Source organism: Acinonyx jubatus, chromosome B1 (assembly GCF_027475565.1).
Source record: "Acinonyx jubatus isolate Ajub_Pintada_27869175 chromosome B1, VMU_Ajub_asm_v1.0, whole genome shotgun sequence".
In the NCBI taxonomy this organism is placed as follows: domain Eukaryota; kingdom Metazoa; phylum Chordata; class Mammalia; order Carnivora; family Felidae; genus Acinonyx; species Acinonyx jubatus.
In genome coordinates, this window is record NC_069382.1 from 197,235,197 (window position 1) to 197,256,257 (window position 21,061).

The 21,061-nt window shown below is 44.9% G+C and overlaps 1 protein-coding gene across 11 annotated transcripts in view; it reads left to right on the plus strand.

Annotated features, from left to right (window-relative positions):
- The window catches only part of LOC106982728 (TBC1 domain family member 14), a 210,505-nt gene that overhangs the window by 15,778 nt on the left and 173,666 nt on the right, over window positions 1-21,061 (plus strand). For 10 of the 11 annotated variants that reach the window (XR_008296436.1, XM_053217622.1, XM_053217623.1 and 7 more), the window contains exon 2: window positions 17,940-18,436. Coding sequence is in view for 10 of the 11 variants with exons in the window: in XM_053217622.1 (XP_053073597.1) it covers window positions 18,206-18,436 (231 nt within the window). In the remaining variant the exon portion in view is untranslated. Of the gene's footprint in view, window positions 1-7,389; window positions 7,876-17,939; window positions 18,437-21,061 lie in introns of those variants that run through there. The other variant, XM_053217616.1, reaches the window with a different exon arrangement.

The window sequence follows — 21,061 nt, forward strand, 5'->3', positions numbered from 1 at the left end:
GCGTATGTTCCTAGGGTATATGTGAGGGTGTATTTCTGCTACTTTTTGTATTTACATTTCCCTTTGTAATAATATTAATGACTTGAGTATATCAGTGAAATTTTGAAGAGTTTTGACCCATATAGAGCTCTACAGATCATCATTTCAGTCTGTTTTTTGAGAAGGGTTTTAATTAGTGTAAATTCCAATCCAAACTCTGTCACCTTTGTGTCCTACTTTGCTGGGTATTTTATTTTACTTTTTGAAACTGTATTACCATTTTATTGTTAACGAATCCACTTCTGTGACTGTCCTGAAGCACGGGCTGGGTGAACAGCGATGAGTCCTGGAGGTAACCCTCAAGTCTGGACTTTGTGGTCATAGGTGCTGTCTTCTCTACTTTGCTGCTTGAGGTGGATAGCAACCCCGGACCACAGGCAGGTTGGGACCTGTGCAGGTCGCTGGGTATATTAAGTATATTTTCGAGAATATTGCATTGTTAATATTGCCTGGTCTTTAAATTATTTATGTTTTGGGTCTTGACAGATGTCATTGATGTAGGGAGAATTCTATAGATCAACAGTCATATTAATGCCACTGTACTTGGCCTCTAAGAGTAGTGGGGCTTCTCAGCATGTTTCCCAGATTCAGGGATGCCTCAAGGTACACTTAAAATCAGTAGCTTTTCTTTTCTTTTTTTAAGTTAATTTATTTATTTTGAGAGAGAGAAAGAGTGAGAACGTGAGCAGGGGAAGGGGAGGAGCAGGGGCAGAGAGAGGGAGAGAAAGAATCCCAAGCAGGCTCCACGCTCTCAACGCAGAGCCCGATGCGGGGCTCCATCTCAAGAACCATGAGATCGGGACCTGAGCCGAAATCAAGAGTCACGCCCTTGACCGACTGAGCCACCCAGGTGCCCCCAGATTGGTAGCGTTTCTAAATTTCTTAGCAGCTGTGCTTGACCCCAGCAGATGTTTAAGTACGGGTACATCTCCGTTGTCTTGACCCTCCACCGGGGGGGCCCTGGAGGATGCCCTCTGAGCACCACACTCTGCCTTCCTGTGTTGGAGAGCCACTGGCCAGTTGAGTTCACTCCTGGTGGTCGCCCTGCCATTAGCATCCTGTTGTCAGATACCTATTTGATCCACTAAAGAGCAGCTTGGTGGTTTTGTCAATGGAAATAAACCCAGGATCATTTCAATGGCTGTCAACACCTCCCTGACACTCAGGTGCCGGCTTTGCTGCTGTGCCTGTAATAGGCGTTGGCGGATAATTGGTATGCATTGATGCAGGCATCCACCCTCCCTCAGTAATTTGAAGGCATAATGTAATCCCAGATGAGGATCGAGGCGTGCCCAGGGGAAAGGGGGGAAATCTGTAAGCTTCGGATACATGTAAAAAGGAGTACTGATTGATTTACTATGTAGAACTATACTTTTTGCAGATTATTTAAAGGAAAGTAAAGGAGAAAGAAATACTTAATGATCTTATTCCTAAATGGTATCTTCAGTTTAACTTGTCAACTCTAGGAAATTTAGGATATAAGGACCCTAAGATGATCTGTGTCTAACTTATGACTTGGCCGTTAGGGAATATGTTAATTCTTTCTGCTTAGAAGGTCATATTTCCCAAAGTGTGTTCTGAGGAACACAAAAGAGGTCTATAATTAAATAAGTATGGAAAATGCTATCTACTGTGTCTCCTTTCTGGAGGTTCCAGATGCACATTACCATATTAAAAGTTCTAAGATGTCCTAAAATAAACAAGCCTACTTTTGTTTCAGCCCTGGAGCTTCCCTAGTTTCTGCAAAAGGAAGAATTTCCACAGCAAAAATAATAAAATTTTATGTCACCCAGAATACACACTTTGGGGAAACAGTAGCGGGTTATACTTTAAATGATGATACTGTTCATTTCAATAGCTTCCTAGGGGCTGTAAGTTATCCTACGAGTCACAGCTACAGACTTGATGTAATCTTTGAAGCATGTGATTCAATGGGTGAAAAATACATGTGCTTCGAACCTATTCTGAGTTCTCAGATGTGTATCTTTTTGCAAAATCAAATGGAGAATTTTATTCTGATCCTTCAAAATTTCTAACTTAGTAGGATATGAATCAGATAATCCACACAAAATTTTTATACTGAATTGGGTATCTCTTGCTGACAGATACCAAACTCTTACCACAGCATTGCTCATTACCTAATTTCATTTTGGAGAACTATACTATGTATTGCTTACAGCTTTCTAAAGTCATTAAAAAAAATTGACCCACTGTCTTGCCAGTCAGCTGCAGAATTTCAGGCCATTTACCCACCTATCGAAACTCAGAAGACAGATCACTTTGTAATTTTGAGGCCAGTAGTTGAAAGCTGTAGCTATTTTATGCACAGACATTTGACACGCAAAGGCATCACTTTGACATACACTTTAATATGCCATGATGTGTAGTATTTTATGTGGTAAAATGTTTTCTCTTTGACTACGTGGTTTTCATCATGTTAGAGCCTTTTGCATTTTAAAAATTCTAAAACTCTGCTTGTTCACATTTTTTTTTTGTTTGTTTCTAAATAAACCTGCTTAGTGTTTTTGAAATTTTTGATTTCCTAGAGGGAGGTCAGGTTAGTTTCTCCTTATGGGAGGTTTTGCATTTCTGAAAATTAGTTTCATTGCTTTCCAGCAATTTCTCCGAAAGCTTTTAGGATTTCCTAATAATGAGCTTTGTTTTGATGTTTGGATTTTGTCTGGTGGCTGCTCTGTCCTTCGCAGGAGGGCTGCCTTTCAGGTGTCTGCGCACACGTTTGCCGCCTCCCCTGACCCACGTGGCTTTCTGCTTGGCTTTTCATTGTGTCAGCTGCCTGATGTGAAGTTTTCCCCTTCTAGGGAGAAATGGCATTTCTGGAAGTCTTCACCATGGACTTTTTTGAAGGCATAAAAACTGCCATTTCGTAGCGCTGCTCACGAATTCTGATGTCTGATAGATCCAGATGAATTATAAACCCCTCACTGGTTATTGTAATGTGATAACCTGCAAAGAGACTTCAGTCGGGGAAGATCAGGCCAGCTTTTCAAGCCAGAAATGTTAGCATTTGAGTATGAATCATCAGATAACTGCCCCGGAGTAAAAGTTAGAAAGAAAACAATGTTACTTCGCATAAGCAGTTTATCTCCCTCTGGTTAGGCCAGTTAAAACTCAGAACTCAGAGGCTGATCTGGACTTTGAGTTCTGTCAGCATTTGACAATGGCACACCAGCAGGGGAGAATTTATCCAGGTTGCACTGAAAACTCTTCTCTTTAATTTAGTCTCATTACACACGTGATCTCGTTCCCATTTGTTTTTGCTTTAGTGGAAGTCTGTCTGGTACTTCTGATTCTCTGTAGAACGAGTGCTTTCACCTGTTCATTCTCATTGTCTGGTTTGTCTCCTTTTTTATTGAAAAAGAAAAAATTATTATTTTTTAATGTTTATTTTTTTAAATTTTTATTTTATTTTTTTAACGTTTATTTATTTTTGAGACAGAGAGAAAGCATGAACAGGGGAGGATCAGAGAAAGAGGGAGACACAGAATCTGAAACAGGCTCCAGGCTCCGAGCTTGTCAGCACAGAGCCCAATGCGGGGGTCAAACCCACAGACCGCGAGATCACGACCTGAGCTGAAGTTGGAGCTTAACCGACTGAGCCACCCAGGCGCCCCATAATGTTTATTTTTGAAAGAGAGAGCAAGTGTGGGAAGAGCAGAGACAGAGAGGGAGACACAGAATGTGAAGCAGGCTCCAGACTCTGAGCTGTCAGCACAGAGCCCGACGCGGGGCTCGAACCCACATGAGATCATGAGCAGAGCCAAAGTTGAACGCTTAACCCACTGAGCCACCCCATCCTTTTCTTATCTTTTCAACAGGGAGATTGATGTGGAAATGTTGGGGTTCAGAGCCGACGGCCAAGAAAGAATTCTTGAGACGTCTTCCTTGCAAATGGGTGGTTTTATTAAAGTACGGGGACAGGACCTATGGGCAGAAAGAGCTGCGCTGGGGTTGTGATGGATGACTGATTATATAGTTTTAAGTTGGGTGGGAGTGGGGGTGGGGTAGGGGTTAGAGGTAGGGGGAACAACGTAAGTCTCTAAGGAATTTGGAAGCAAGGTCTCCAGGACCTTGAGGGGGCTAGCTGCTGTTAAGAAATATTTATTACTTTCCAGAAAAACCTTAGTCATGAGACCCTTCAGATGTGTATCAGTGGGCCATAGGCTTGGAGGATGATTGCTAACATTTTTTTTGAGGGGGGGGGGCGGTGGAGATAAAGGAAGTTTCCAGAGGAACTTTTATATATTGAAGCAGACTTACAGGATGCTGGAGGTTGGGAGAATGTTAAGCTAAGATTGCCTTTTGCCCTTGGCAAAGTGTTGTCACCATTGAGGTATTTGAGCTCCTCAAGGAAGGCCACTCTTTGTCAATGGGCTGTAAAGCTGTAAGGAAATTTATTTTTTTTCCTTTTGCCTTTGTTTCCTACATCAGAGATCAACCAGGTCTGTTCCTTGTCTGCAATTTAGTAAGACATTTGCTAGTTCCTGTTTCTGTCAAATAAGTCTTGTCTGTAAGAACAATCCTGTATTCATGAAAAGAATTCATTTTAATTGTCAGTGGAGAGAATATACATTAATGAGTTCATTTCTGATAACCTGGCTGGTAAAAATGGAATTTAATCTCTACGCAGTTCTTTGCGTAGGAAGCACTCAGGTCCCATGCTAGTTTTATGGATTATCTTATCTTAAAAAGAAAGCTAGTTTATTTCTTGGCACTTACACATTTGTAGATGGGGAAGAGGCTCAGGTCTCATGGTATCGACGATAGATTTGGGTACAGAAGCTAAACGGTTTTGTGTGATCAGCTTTCAGCCTGTCGTTTCTTCACTTGTCAGAGTTCCAGTTGAGACTGTAGGTTTTCTATGCGTTTCCTTCTCTGGCCGTACATTCGCTCTGGAGGCATCTACCTGCTAAAGAAAGTGAGCAGTATCTCGTGTTCCAAATCGATGCACCGAGACCAGAAAGTAACAGGCAAGGATTATGTGTGTGCGTACGACTGCCTCGTTATACATGTGTGCGCGCTCTGATCTGCCAGGCGGGTGTTCAGGATCGTGGTGAAAAGTAGTAGAATAGAATCTGAAAGTCAGAGTCTTGGTAGTTCAAACATCTACTTTCTTTGTTCTGTTTTCTTCTATTTATGTTTTTTATATCCTTTCCCCTTAAAGGCTTTTGTGTGTGTGTGTGAAAATTGTATTTGACACCCAGTTTGAGGAATTAGGAATTAAGAATTAGGCAAAGACAGTTTTGGGTAATTTAGACCCTTGAATACTGAGCACTTTGTCGGATTTGCCGTGAAGTGCGTAGTGAGGAAGACTAGTTAAAAATACGTAGTTAGCGTGAAGGCATAAATTGTAAAGTGCCGGACTGGATCAGAGGGAAAGCGGGAGGCAGGGTGTTTCCCTGGGAAGAAGTACAGGCTGATAACCCAAGGGTGAAGACCAGAGCCAACCGACCTAGGGTGGTAAGTACGGAGGGAGGAAACGGGGAAGGCGTTGATTTTGTATCACTGACAGCACGCGCAGCACCAGACACACAAGAAGCCTCCAGGACAAGTGTGGGTGGTGGGAGAGCGCTCCGTGGGGCTCCCGGGTTGGAGGCGTTTCCGCCTGGGGGCCGAGAACTTGACTGGAGCTCCGTGTCTCCCCCGTGGTACGAATGTTGTTTGATTTCCCAAGGCTGTCTTTCAGAATTCCTTCACCCGTTTGGATTTGGCAGTTGTTCGGTTTGGTACAGTTTTGCCCCCCTGCCAAGGCCTAAGCATTCTGCCAATTAGCATGTGGACCGTGTCGCAGGTTTGGTCTTGAAGAACCTTCAGCCTTGCTCGTGAAGGAATCACATGCTGGAAGCAGTTGGAGAAGAGCATGGCTGCTCATCTTTGAAAGCCAGAGAGCGGGGAGGACAGTGAGTGCCCCGAGTGTCACCGGGAAGAGAGCAGTGTGGCCTTAAGTAATTAGGGACAGCTTCTGAGAGGGGAGGGGGCAGGAATTGGCCCCATTGCCATGTAGGCGTTGCTGTTTCAGCAACGGACTTGTCTTCTGAAACCTCCCTGAGCATGTGAGTCCCTTTTGTGGGGGTTACTTTTTCTTTTGCAGTGTTTTAGTTCATCTGCTTCCAGGAGGCCACCTCACCTTACCAGAAGGCTGGCTTCAACAGACTTTAGAGCTGTTGCCTATCAAGAGGCCCACATTTTGCCCCTGGAAGCAGTCTTTAGGGCCGTTGACACCCACGACTGCTGTTCCCCTCCTCCCTGGGCGTGCTCCCGCCCCCCCCCCCCCCCCTCGTGTGGGCGAGGTCGTGAGACTCGCTCTGACTGATGCGGTGGAGGGCTCACTTGCAGGAGGGAGTTTCCAAAGTGCTGGGACATCCTTTGGCACAGGTGTTCTTTTTCCCTGCCTCCGGGCCTAGCAGGGTTCGGGGTTGGCCGTACCGTCATGTCAGGTCCCCCAGCGTAGTTGTGCCGTGATCATGCCGAGCGTCCCGGCCAGTCTGGGTGGCCGTGGGGCAGGAGCAGGACCTAGAGCTTGTGTGAGGCTACTGTGATTTGGGGGTTGTTTGTTGCTGCAGCGTAATCCATCCTACTTTGACTCAATAACCTTTCTTCCCGAATTTTGAACCTTGGCCTCCTTCTTGGTTGTTGTCAGCTTTCTTTCTGCTTTGAGAGCTTCCCGGTTCTTGCTGTTCTTTATACCGTTTGACGTTGTCATGCAGCTTTCCATGATGACCTTCTACTTGCACTGCCATTTGACCTGGTGAAACTCGAGACCTGCCAAACACAAAGGCAGAAGTTTTCCGGTTTCCTTCAGCAGTCCCTCTGGCACATCGTGCCGTCTCGGAATGGCTGTGCTTAGCATTCTGTCTTCGGGGTATGAGGAGGACCGTCTTGTCCAGTCCGCAGGTACCTAGGGAGAGTACGTGGATTCTGTTGAAAAGAGCCAACGACTTTGTGTTTAGTCCAACATAATTCGTTTGCTGGAGAGAATCAAGCCAGTATTGTTCAGTAGAACTTCTGCAGCGACAGAAATGTCCTATGTATGCACAGTAGCCACTAGCCACTAGCTACTAGCTACCTGCGGCATTTGAGCTCTTGAAATGTGGCTAGTGTGGCTGATTTTTTTTTTTTTTTTTTTTGAGAGAACATGCACGTGCATGTACAGGTAGGGGAGAGGGGAGAGGGAGAGAGCAAATCTGAAGCAGGCTCCACACTCAGCGTGGAGCCTGACACAGCGTGCTGTCTCCTGACCATGAGATCATGACCTTCAGCCGAAATCAAGAGGTGGACACTTAATCCACTGAGCCACCCAGGTGCCCCTGGCATGGCTGAATTTAAATTAAAATATAAATAGCCACACTTGACTGGTGGCTGCCATATTGGACCCTAGAACAGCACCGAGAAGATGTAATGTTGGGTGAAAAATGCAGAATACAGAAGTCTATATTATTATTTAACGTGTTAAAATCATAAAACATTTTAAGTTCTTTACAGAGGGAGAAAACACTGATGATAACCACATGAAAATACTAACAGTGAGTTATATTTTGATGGAGAAATTGTGTGTGGGTGTCCCTCTCTTTTCATGTTTCGTAAGAACTTTAACAAACTTTTGTAACGAAAGTAGCTTTCGAAAGTGTGATCCACTTGAGCAGAAAAGCAGAAGTTTTGGAGAGTAAAAAGAGTGAGTCTTTTGGTTGAACAGATTTCCCTCCAAAAGATCTGCACTTCCCCCTGCCCCGGAAGCATGAGTCAGAACTGTTGGCTGGTGCTCTTTATGATCAGTTGTGCTGCAATGCAGGCAAATCGAGAACATTCCACACGTGGTAGGTATGTACCATATCAGAGATGATGCTTTAAAAATTTTTTTTAAAAAATATTTAGTTTTGAGAGCGAGCAAGCATGAGTGTGAGTGGGAGAGGGGCAGAGAGAGAGAGAGAGGGAGACACAGAATCTGAAGCAGGCTCCAGGCTCTGAGCTGTCACCACCACAGAGCCCGATGCGGGGCTCGAACCTACAAACCTTGAGGTCATGACCTAAGCCGAAGTCGGACGCTAAACCCACTGAGCCACCGAGACGCCCCAGAGATGGTGCTTTTGAAATAATTTTTATGTGTTTTCGGCAAATCTAAAACTATGTGCACTTTATTACAAAAAAAGAAGGGAAACACTTTATTTTTTATTTACTTTATTAAAAAGATGTTTTTTAATGTTTATTATTTATTTTTGAGAGAGAGAGAGAGAGAGAGACAGAATGCAAGCGGGGGAGGGGCAGAGAGAGAGGGAGACACAGAATCCAAAGCAGGCTCCAGGCTCCGAGCTGTCCGCACAGAACCCCATGTGGGGCTCGCACTAACCAACTGAGAGCGTGACCTGAGCGGAAGTTGGATGCTTAACCAACCGAGCCACCCAGTTGCCCCGGAAACAGTTTGATAATTAAATTCAGCTGGTCACTTGTCTGCTCTGCTTGAGCTCTACAGAAACTAAACCATAGACTGTCTGTTTCTTAGAGCTTGTAGGAAACACTGCTCCTGTGCCCCGGAGGACTCGCAAGGCACACTAATGGGGCTGTCATTTGAATTACTTCTAGGAATGTGTGTGGTATCATAAAAAGACTACAGAAAGACAGCATTGTATTTCATGGAGCATTGTTACGTAAGGGGAGAGATTTTGGCAGAAAATCTTCAAAATGACCCTTCGTCCCACCACAAAAAAACCCTCGTTATGGAATTACTCATTTGAAATTTGTGGCCTTCCCATGTCTTAATTATCGAAGAAGTACTTATGTAATCACTTAAGTAGGTCCATTTTCCTTTTTTCTCAGTGGACACATCATTTGGGACTAATTATATGACTGAAAACCTATGGACTAGATAGTTAGAGAATTAAATGCTTTTATTTTAAAAATTCAGTCTGTTACTCTGGTCCCAGATCTAATCATAAACATCACAGGCCCCCGGGCCCTGAGGACCCATGGTGGCATAGGGACTCCTGGAGGTGTCACTGGAGTGAGCGGGACTTGCAAGAGGTTCCCTGCCCCCAAGTCCAGCACGTTGACTTCTGGGCCCAGAGTAATGTTAGGCCCGGAGGCTTTGATCGATCCCCAAGCCCCAAGCCTGCACAGAGTTGCCCCAGTCTTTGGGGGAAGATTTTCATTCACCACCGGGGCCATTTTTAATACTTCGGACTCGAAAAGGGCTAGAAATTTTACCCTGGGCAGCAGAGCTCCTGTGGGTCGGTCCTTTTGGGGGCTGGTGGGCCTTCTCTGTGGACACTGCCCTGCGGTGTGTGCCTCAAAACACGTAGAGAGCTGGACCGCAAAGGAGCCGTTGTATTTCTGGGGTCATCCTCTGCGCTCTGCCACTCTGAGCTCTTTGAATTTGTAGCAGAGAACTAAGCTACTGGTTAACAAGAGGGAAGGCTTCGAAGTGACTAGAAGCTAGTTTCTTGTAAGTGACGGAGATTTCATAGTTTATTGTTTTTAAAAATTTTTTAAAATGTTTATTTATTTTTGAGAGAGAGTGAGAGAGAGTGCGAGTGGGGAAGGAACAGACAGAGAGGGAGACCCAGAATCCGAAGCAGGCTCCAGGCTCCGAGCTGTCGGCACAGAGCCCGACGCGGGGCTCGAACTCACGAACTGTGAGATCGTGACCTGAGCCGAAGTCGGACGCTTAACGGACTGAGCCACCCAGGCACCCCTCATGCTTCATTGTCTTAAGGATAGTAAGGAAATCGAGTATTTTTTGTCCTAAAAGTGAAATAAATTTTCCACAAATACCATTCTTCATGGAATCCGATTAGTGAAGGCGCCTGTAGGTGTAAATGTAACAGCTCGAGGGGGTGGTTGGTAACAATACCTGCCGTTTGTATGACACTGTAGGACATGCAAAGGCCACAAAATACATAGATGTCGGTCTCATTTGCTCACTGAGCAGCGTCGTGAGGTTCTGAGCTGCTGGGAGGGCAGGTGTGTATTACGGTTTTACAGGTGAGGAAACAGACCCCAGGAAGTTACAGGCACAAAACCGGCTAGTAAGTAGCGGAGGTGAGAGTGACTACAGAAAGCTCCGAGTGGTGGCTGCTGGGCTGTGTGCTCTCCCCCTTTCCATGCTGCCTTTAAGAACTGAACAAGAGGGGCGCCCGGGGGCTGTTAGTCAAGTGTCCTACTCTGTTCTGGTTCAGGTCATGATCCCAGCTGTGCCTGCTTGGGAATTCATTCTCTCTCTGTCTCTCCCTCCCTTCCCCTCGCCTTCTGCCCCTCTCCCCCACCACTCGTACTCTCTTTCTAAAAAAAAAAAAAAAAAAAAAAAAAAATTAAAGCCATAAGTGGTAGAAACTTCATTTAATTGTAGCTATATGTATATTTTGAGTCCTTGGTGGAAACCATTTAAAATTTGAAGTAAAAAAGAAAAAAGATATTCTAAAATAAGTATATTATTGTGAGACCTTATAAATTACCACCAAATGCAGCCCAGTCTTTAGGATGACTTGGGTCAGTCTTGCTTGGGAGACAGACACTCGAGATGGTCCAAGGGTCTTTTCTTCTCTGTGAACCTCTGGAGAATCAAATGTTGAAAAATGAAGCAAAACAAAAACCTTTTGAGTATAAACAGTGATACTTTTTCTTCAAAACTCTTTTGGAGAGTTTAGTTAGATTGAATGAATTTAACTTTATACTGGCTAAATTTCACATTTGGAAGGAGTATAAAGATGAATAGACAGTTTGAAATTGGGGTGTTTGCCAGCTGTGTTCTTGAACTTGCCAGATGGACGTTCACGGGTTTTGCCTCCGCTTGTCAGGCCCCTCCCATCGTTTTGACCATGTGATAGATCCTACCCAAAATGAGTTTTAATTTAACAAAAATCATGAGCCAGCGTACCTAGGAGTCTCCTTTCCGTTCAGAACTGGAAATAGACTCTCTTTTGGTCCAGCCTTCACCCCTCTACTGAAGGCTTGCTGCTTAGGGAGAGGAAGCTTAGTTCTGGCCCAGTCTTCTGTACCTGGCAGTTTGAGGTTCAAAAGAAGGAGCACGGACACTCTTTGGCTCCAAGAACATTCAGACCTGCTATTATGGTGCAGGAAGAGCCATCTTGTACCATTTCTGTCTCAGATCCCTCACTACCAGCATTCACTCAGAGGTGTTGCACAGACAACTGCCAGGGCGTCTGGTGGTAGCACATGTACCAGCCTGGGCTCTTTTTCTGTGGTTCTCTGCAGTCGGAACCATCAGGAATAAAAAAAACATCATCATCGCTAGTGAGTCTAGGGATCTGGCCCATTATTCAAAAATTACATGGGGTGCCTGGGTGGCTCTGTTGGTTAAGCGTCCAACGCTTGCTTGATTTCAGCTCGGGTCATGATCTCACGATTCTTGGGATCAAGCCCAGTGTTGGTGTTGGACTCTGCTGACAGTGCGGAGGCTTCTTGGGATTCTCTCTCTCCCTCTCTCTCCCCCTCTCTCTCCCCCTCCCCCACTCGTGCTCGCTCTCTCTCAAAATAAATAAATGTTAAAAATAAATAAAAGCCCTATAGAATCAGCTATTGAACAAGTTCGAGGAACGAGTTCTGTTAGAGGTGAGAATGCCAGGGAAGGTTTTAACCAGTTTGGTGAGATCTTGGGAGGTCAGCGTGCTTTGCTTCATTTTGCATTTGTATACTTACTTTTTTTCTTACCCACTTCTTGAATCCTTGAGCTTGGCTAAAGAAGGGTGAAATCTCTTAATGACAACAAACCTCTATGGTTGGTTTGAAACCATGTTTTAAAGTGCGCATAATAGGGGTGCCTGGGTGGCTCAGTGGGTTAAATGTCCGACTTCTGCTCAGGTCGTGCTCACGGTTTGTGAGTTCGAACCTGGCTTCGGGCTCTGTGCTGACAGCTCAGAGCCTGGGGCCTGCTTCAGGCTCTGTGTGTGTGTGTGTGTGTGTGTGTGTGTGTGTGTCTGTGTCTGTCTGTCTCTTTCTCTCTGCCCCTCCCGGGCTCACGCTCTGTCTCTCTCTGAAAAATAAACATTAAAAAAAATTTTTAAGGGTACATAACAACAACTAAAACAGCATTTCTCTCTGTCTTCACAGTGAACAAAGTCTGTCATGGCATGACTATTTAAGGCCTTAGTGCATTTAAATAATGAAAAAAAGCCTTACACTAAGTTGTTTAGCGTGAAACTAGTATTTTAAAGGTTCTGTTCCGAAGACAAGTGCGTCGATGTCATGAGCGGCCTTCTTTGGATATCCCTACTCTCTGGGTCTGACATACATTCTAGGATTTGGTTTCCTGCGTTTTGTTCAGCATTTTTGCATCTGTGTTCATGCGGCCTATTAGTCCGTGGTTTTCCTTTCCTATAATGTGTTGGGTTTGGAGTCAGGATAACGCTGGCCTCATCATGTGATTTGGGAAGTGTTCTCCTTACTTTTTTGGAAGAGTGTGGATAGACATGGCATCACGTTTTCCTTAAATATTTGGTGAGATTCAGCTTTGAAGTCTTCTGGGTGGGAGATTCTTTTGTGGGAATGTTTTAAACTACAAATTCTGTCACTTTTGTAGATACGGGGCTATTTATTCTTTCTTTTTGAGTGAACTTTGGTGATTTGTGTTTTCAAGGAACTTGGCCAGTTCATCTTTGTATAATTTATTGGTGTAAAGTTTTTCTGACATCCCCTTGTTATCCTTTTTAATCTATGGAATCTGTAGTGATCTCACCTCTCTCCTTCCTGATGTTGGTAATTTATGTCTTTTCTATTCAACAGTCTGGCTGGAGGCTTGTAAAGGACTTTGTCTAAAAGAATCAGCATTTGGTTTCATGGTGTTTCGTTTTCTGTTTCACGGGTTTCTGCTCTAATATTGCCTGTTTCTGCTCAGTTTGGTTTCATTTGCTTTCCTTTTCTAGTTTTTTTTTTAATGTTTTTATTTATTTTTGAGAGAGAGAGAGAGAGAGAGAGAGAGAGAGAGCGAGCACGCGTGTGTGCACACGCCCACACATACTCGCAAGGGGCGGGGAGTGGCAGAGAGAAGGCTCTGCTTCAGAGAATCCGAAGCAGGTTCCAGGTTCCGAGCTGTCAGCACAGAGCCCGACACGGGGCCTGAACTCATGAACCGTGAGATCATGACCTGAGGTGAAATTGGACACTAAACCGACTGAGCCACCCAGGTGCCCCGTTCTTTTCTATTTTTTCAAGGTGGAAACTGGGGTCCTTGATTTGAGGGCTTTCCTACTACATGTCTTGGTGTTACTAGTTTTCCCCTAAACTGCTCTAGTGGCTTCCTAGAAATAGCATGTCTTGCATTTTCATTTTCCTTTGGTTCAGAATACTTTCTAGTTTCTCCTTTAATTTCTTCTTTGCTCTGTTATGTAGAGTTACGTAATACGTTTCTGTTATTTGAAATTTGGTTCCATGTGGTCAGAGAATACATTTTCTGTGATTTTTTAGTCCTTTTAAAGTTTGTTGCAACCTTCTCTATGGCCCAGAATATAGTCTTATATCGAATTCGTTGATAATACTGCCGAGTCTTTTATATCCTTACTGATTTTCTATTTACTTCTTTCAATGATTGAGAGAAAGGTTTTGAAATCTAGTATAATTGTGGATTTGTTTATTTTTCCTTGAAATTCTGTTAGTTTTTATTCACATTTTGAAATTTTTTTGTAATGTTTGTTCACTTTTTGAGAGACAGAGACAGAGTGCAAGTGGGAGAGGGGCAGAGAGAGAGGGAGACACAGAATGTGAAGCAGGCTCCAGGCTCTAAGCTGTCAGCGCAGAGCCCGACGTGGGGCTTGAACCCACAGGCTGTGAGATCATGACCTGAGCCGAAGTTGGCCACCCAGCCGACCAAGCCACCCACATGCTCCTATTCACACATTTTGAAACTCTACTACTAGATATCTAATAAATAGGACTGGTATATCCTTTTGATAAATTGACCCCTTTATCATTATGAAATGACCTTTTTCTCTGTTAATACTCTTTGCTCTGAAATCTATCCCATTATTGTAGACACTCAACCTTGCTTTATGCTAGTGTTGGCATGATGTATCTTTTTCCGTCCTTTTAACCTATTTGTGTCTTTATTTTTAATGTGGATATTTGTGTAAGCAGCATATATTTGGGTCTTCAGTTTTAGAGTCCAATCTGACCATCTCTGCCTATTATTATTATTATTATTATTATTACTATTATTATTATTATTATTAAATGTTTGTTTATTTTGAGAGAGAGCACATGTGATCGCAGGGGAGATTCAGGGAGAGAGGGAGAGAGAATCCCAAGCAAGCTGTGCGCTGTTAGCACAGAGCCCATCACGGGGGCTCCACCTTAGGAACCGTGAGATCCTGACCTGAGCCGAAATCAAGAGTCAGACACTCAGCTGACTGAGCCACCCACACAGCCACCTCTACCTTTTAATTGGTTGGTTAGACTGTTTACATTGATTATTATGAGCTCCTATCTTATCCCAGTCTCTCCCAAGTGGCATTCTACCATTTCACGTACGGTGACAGGAGCGCGGGTAATCGTATTACGTTTTCTCCGCTCCTCTTCCTGCTGTGTGGTCCTGGGTCTGCTTATACATATGTTGTAAACCTGGCAACAGATAGTTACTATTTTTGTTTCAATCACTGAATTATCTTTTAAAGATACTTAAGTAATAGGAATGTTTCTGGTGCCCTTTGTTCCTTTGAGTGGATCCACGTTTTGTTCCCGGTCCACGTTTTGTTTTAGTGTCCTTTTCCTTCTGCCCCAAGGACTGTCTTTATCATTTCTGATGTCTCTGCTGCTTTTGCATGTCTGGAAAAGTCTTTGTTTCCCCTTTGTTTTGCAAGATTTTTTGAGGAGTACAGAATTCTAAGTTGCTGGCTTTTCCTTTCAGTCTTTTCAAGTCTTTTTTGCCCCCTCGTCTTCTCATTTGCCTGTTTCCAACAAGAAACCTGGTGTCCTCATTCTCTTTGCTCTGTTACACCTAATGTCTCTTCTCTGTCTGGTGTGAAGCATTCCTCCGCTGTCACTTGTTTGAAGGGGTTTCTTGCCACGTGCCTCGGTGTCATTTTCTTCATGTTTCTTGTGCTGAGAGTTCATTGAACTTGGATCTCTGTGTTTAGCTGTCATCCGTTTTGGAAGAACGTTGGCCATTATTTCTTCGGATATCTTTGTTGCCTTCTGTTTCTTCTCCAATTACACGTATGTTAGATTTCTTAAAATTGTCACGTAGCTCGCTGAGGCTGTGTTAATTTGTTCCTTTCTCTCTGTTTCATTTCGTATGGTTTCTTTTGTAGTTGAAGACTCTGTAATTGGGGCGCCTGGGTGGTTCAGCTGGTTGAGCATCCGACTCTTGATTTTTGGCTCAGGTCTCATGGTTCATGGGATCGAGCCCCACTGATAGTGCAGAGGCCGCTTGGGATTCTCTCTCTCTTTCCCTCTGCCCCCCCCCCCCCCAAATAAAAAAACATTAAAAAAAAACCCTCTGTTATTTTTCCTTCTGAAATGGCTAATCTGTTATTAACCCCATCCTGTGTACTTTTCACCTCAGATACTGTCATTTTCATCTGTAGATGTTTGACTTGATATCTTCTGTTCTCTACTCATCCCCATATGGCGTTTTGTCATAACTGCTTCAAGGTCCTTTTCTGCTAATTCTAACTTTTGTGTCAATTCTGAGTTGGTTTCAGTTAATTTATCTCTTCATTTCTACTTCCTCTGTGTCTGTTTCTTTGCATGTCTGCTGATATTTTATTAGATGCCAGCCATGGTAAATGTTACTTTTTTTTTTTTTTTTTTTAGTTTTTAAAAATGTTTATATTATTTTTGAGAGAGAGAGAGCAGGGGAGGGGCAGAGAGAGAGAGGGAGGGAGGGAAACAGAGTATTGGAAGCAGACTCTGTGCTGTTAGCGTGGAGCCCGATACGGGGCTTGAACCCATGAAGCCTGGGATCGTGACCTGAGCCGAAGGTAGACAGACGCTTAACCGACTGAGCCACCCAGGCGCCCGTAAATTTTACTTTCTTAGGTGCTGCATATTTTTGTGTTCCTATAAATTTCTCGAGATTTGTTCTGGGGCTGAAGTGAAATTAGTTGGCAATGGTATGGTCCTTTCAGGTCTTGCTTTTAGGATATGTTAGGCAGGCGCCATTCTGTCTAGAGTCAGTTCCTTCCCCCTCTCTAAGTCAGGAGCTTTCTGAGTGGCCAGAGTCCCTGAATTAGGAGGTTTTCCAGTCTTGCTGGTGGGAAGCAGGCACCGTCCCTCACCATGCTGAGCGTCAGGTCCTGTTTGTGATGATCCCTTCCTGTGCTTGGGCAGCTCCTCCCATGCACGCCCGGGTGCTGGACTCTCGAGGGTCACCCTCTAGCAGTCTCTGGTGCCGTGTCCTGTGAGCCCAAGCTGCCTTCCATTCTTTCATCTGCTTCCTTCTGCTGTTGCTAAAAGTCCTCCCTCTATCTTGGTTGATCTTCATTGAATGAGTACCGGCTTGTCACCTTGCTTCAAGTGATGTCCCCAGAATTCCCTGTCTTGCTTAATTGATGACCTGTCTGGCATCCTGAGTGCCAAACATATCAAAGAACTTATGAAAAATGTTTTGAGAGTCAGCTGGAAAATTTCAGCAGGTAAAAATTATAGAAAAAGTTTGCTTTAGGTTATCTAGTTTCCATAAATCAGAAAAGACAGTTTTGTAAAGAAAATTTTAGAAAGCAGAATATACGTTAATGACAAATTAATAACTTAGTCCTGTGGTAGATTTAAACACTTTCCTTTATATTTTAAATTTTTTAAAATGTTTTATTTATTTTTGCAAGAGAGAAGGCAGGGAGTGGCAGAGAGAGAGGGAGACACGGAATCCGAAGCAGGCTCCAGCCTCTGAACTGTCAGCACAGAGCCTGACACGGGGCTCGAACCCATGAACTGTGAGATCATGACCTGAGCTGAAGTTGGACGCTTAACCGACTGAGCCACTCGGACGCCCCTCTTTATATTTAATGATTGTAAAACTCGCTGTGTAGTTTTTCATGAAATGCAAGAAACGGAGACTTAAATCTTTGGGGAAGTCTTTTTGACTTGATGCTTTTACTAACCTCAGAAATACTTTTTTAAAAGTCACTTTTGGTAACCCTCTTATTGTCTGCTAAAATTCATGCAAACGCTGAGCCAAGGAGATTTACCTGCCGTTGTATTGGTTTTTATTTTCTGGTGAAGTAAGTTCATCAGCGCTCTAACATAGGAATGTTATGATTTGATAAGGCTACTGTTCGATTAGTTTGACATATGCAAAGTAGGTTAACTTAGGGGAAAAGACTGTTAAGAGCATGGCGTCTGTCGCACAAGTAAGCAAACCATCAGCCAAGGTGTGGAAGCTGCACCAAATATAACGGTACAAGCTGGCGCAGCTCTGAGCCAGGTCCACGGTTTACCTTAACTTCTACGAAATAAGTAAGTGGTGAGCAGCTGTGGAAAGCTTTTAGCCATACGAAGCGATTGATTGTCTTTGTGAAACCTTCAATAAAAAGGACTCATTTTTAACCAGCGTCTGAACGAAATGACAATTCAGTTGCTTGTTTCTGTACACTTAAAAATGGACTAGCGATTTGTTACTGCACACAGCCTTCCAGCGTTACAGATGAGCAAAGTTTTACTAGCCCGGTCTCTTCAGATAGCAAGATACGTGTCGTTGGGATTGAGCGTAAGCACAACAGTATAAAGTTCTGAGTTTTCCTTTCTTTTGAATGATATTAAGCTTTTAAGGGTTTGAAATGTCACTTGGCTTCAGATGTCAAAGATTACCGCAAAAAGAAATCAGTGTTCTAAGACACCAAATTTCAATAGACAGTCTTTTTGGATTTTTTGCTCCAAAAGGTCAGTAACTTAGTTTATATCTGTATATAACGCGTGCCTTTCTTTTCTCTCTCGTTTCGTAGGTTCTGCCGGAGACTTCCATCTGGCCTCAATGTGAAAGTAAAGTAAACCACATCTGTGTGTGTGTTGCTCCCAGGATGCTGATTCATTGGTCATGTCTGAAGAGGGAAATTCTGGTCTAGATGGCTGACAGCCCGCGAAAATAGATGCTTATCCTAGATGTCCGGCGTCTCTCCTTTTTACTGGAGTGAAAATCCCCTCCAGATACCAACAGAACGTCACCTGCAGAAAATGCCTCGCGTTTTAAGGATGTCAGCAACCTAAATTCATGCGCCCTGTGTGCACAGTTGTCGTGGACGGTTTACCATCTGAGAGCTCCTCAGCCTCTTCTCCAGGCCCCGTACCTGTGTCTGAGATGTCTCTGCTCCATGCTCTGGGCCCAGTGCAGACCTGGCTGGGACAGGAGCTGGAGAAATGTGGCATCGACGCCATGATTTATACCCGGTATGTCCTCAGCCTCCTGCTGCACGACAGCTATGACTACGACCTACAGGAACAGGTACTTCCGTGTCTTACGTGTTTTGTGAACATGCGTGGTTGTGTCTGCAGGTTTGTGTTTTCTCTTCAGGGAGCGCTTTTACGCTCTGGAGCAGGCTGGCGGACTGCCGCGGTCCGCAGACGTTGAACGCGCCAGGGGGCATCGGTGCTCTGGGTCACAGCACACTGTTTAGCACAGCGCTTTTCTCCGCTCTTGGCCTTTCTCCCCGTCGATCACACTCTGGCTCAGGCCCCCCGGCTCTCGTCAGGGCCCGGTGAGGGCTTGGCGGCCCCCTGCCTGCGAGCCGCACTGCGCCGGGTGCTGGTGTCCGCCATCAGGAACGTCACACGTCGGGACGAGACCTTTTCATCGTTGTGTCTGTTACACTTCTTAACGTTCTGAAGGTTAAGGTTTCATTTTCATGTTAAACTGCTTGTTCAGCAAAGCGTGTGACATGAAGCACGTGACTTTACGGTACGTCGTTGTAGATCCCCCGGGAAGTCGGCCCGCACGCAGTTCGTTTGACTTCAGTGCTGGGTTGCAAGTGAAAAGTAAGCAGATCCGGGTTCTCCGAAAGAGTAAGTCCGACTTCAGGGTCCCCCTCCCAGAGGAGGTGCTGAGAGTGAGGCCTACCGAGAGGGCAACACGGTCGTCACCGGGGACCACACGGGCTCTGGGTGACCTCCGTGTAGCACGTTCACGTGACCCGGAGTGTTTGGTGGGCAGTTTCTGTTGCTGGCTTTTAAACCCACCGTCACTAACACTGAAAGCAGGGGTAAAGTTTCATTGACGGAAGAAGCTGGCTTTGCCTTCCAGACCACGGAGAAGCCTCCAGGTCCTGTCTATAAGTGCAGAATTTTGCCAGCGTGTTTTACCATTGGTCCCTCATCACTGGTTACAGACGTGTTTTCTTCCAGCTGGACACAGCTGTTTTCCCTGCTGCCAGGTTGCTTGCTGCCCTGGCTGGTGGGAATGAGGTTGGCATTTTCAGGGGTTTGACTTAGAACCTAAGAATCAGGAAATGTGTCATTTTGACAGTCAGTATTTTGTGTAATTTCCTTACTAAGGCTCTGTCTTCCATCCTCTTTCCAGTAAATGTAAAGAATATATTTTTAGAGGTGCGCCTAGGTGGCTCAGTCGGTTGAGCGTCCGACTTCGGCTCAGGTCACGATCTCACAGTCTGTGAGTTCGAGCCCCGCGTCGGGCTCTGTGCTGACAGCTCGGAGCCTGGAGCCTGCTTCCCATTCTGTGTCTCCCTCTCTCTCTGCCCCTCCCCTGCTCATGCTCTGTCTCTCTCTGTCTCAAAAATAAATAAAACATTAAAAAAAAAATTAAAATATTTTTAGAGGCAAATAAGATGTTAAATCTACAAACATGGAAGAATTATTATTATTATTTTTTAAGTTTGTTTATTTTGAGAGAGAGAGAACACAAGTGGGAGGAACAGAGAGAAAGGGAGAGAGAGAATCCCAAGTAGGCTCCACACTGTTAGTGCAGAGCCCAGCATGGGGCTCGAACTCACAAACTGTGAGGTCGTGAGGTGAAATCGAGTCAGCAGCTTAACCGACTGAGTCACCCAGGTGCCCCTGGAAGAATTTTTATTTCCGGAAATGAGGACGATATTTCTCTTAACTCAAAAATCACGTACTCTTAGGGTTGTGTGCTAACAGTATCCACCTAGAATATTTTGTCAACGTTAATAAGTTTATTAGCACGAAGTATTTATGTCCAGCGTGCTGTAGCACAGGGATTAAGCTTACAGTTGAACACCTCTCTGAGGAGATGTGTTTGTGATTCCTCTGGTTCCTTTCTCAGTAGGGCTTGGGGGGCCGGAGCAGGGCACCTATCTGTGCCCAACTGTTGGATCCACCTTCCAGAGTTCTGCTTCATCTTTAGGGAGCGGGAGGATGAGGACTGGTGAAAACAGAACCTGTGTGCAGTTACAAGGAGAATCCAAGGGAAATCGGGGCTTTTAAAATACCCCTCCCCTCGGCCCAGTGCCAAGTGCCATGCTGATGGGGAAGGTCAAGTTGCAAATGATACTTGTTTTTAACAGGGGACCTAGGAGATCGGGTAGACCTGTTGTTACTTTTCATGACTCAAGGGGGGGATGCGCTCACGGTACCCCCGAAAGGGAGTCCAAGTGCAGAGCCGAGGGCAGTCTCCCTGGTAGGAGAAAGGGGAGTGGGGGGAGGGGGGGGCCTTGCCCACCTTCTGTGATTCAGATGCCAGCTCACAGCCCTGCTCCCTGGCCAGGTGTAGTCCCTGATGTCTGGGTCAGACGTGTGGTGGCCCAGCTCCTCATTTGGGGGGGCCAAACGACTCCACCTTTGGGTGTTTGTTTTCTCCCATCTTACCCTCAGTTCGTGAATACGTCTAACCTTGACTTGAACACGGCCAGTTTTAAGGCTGTTGCTGCAGCTTCTAGCCTTATCTGCCATGTTTAATCCCTCAGTTTTCCTAATCTTGGTTAAAACACACCCACCAAGAGCTCTTGAGTTCTCAGCTGCACTGGATGATTGGGTGGGAAGTGAGGCTGATCAGACCGAGGTCTTGATTGAGCCGGAAAGACGAGCAGTTCAGCGCCAGCCTGTGATTTGAGCAGGATCGTAACGCAGCGGTGGCACCGGCGGTTCCCGCGCGGCC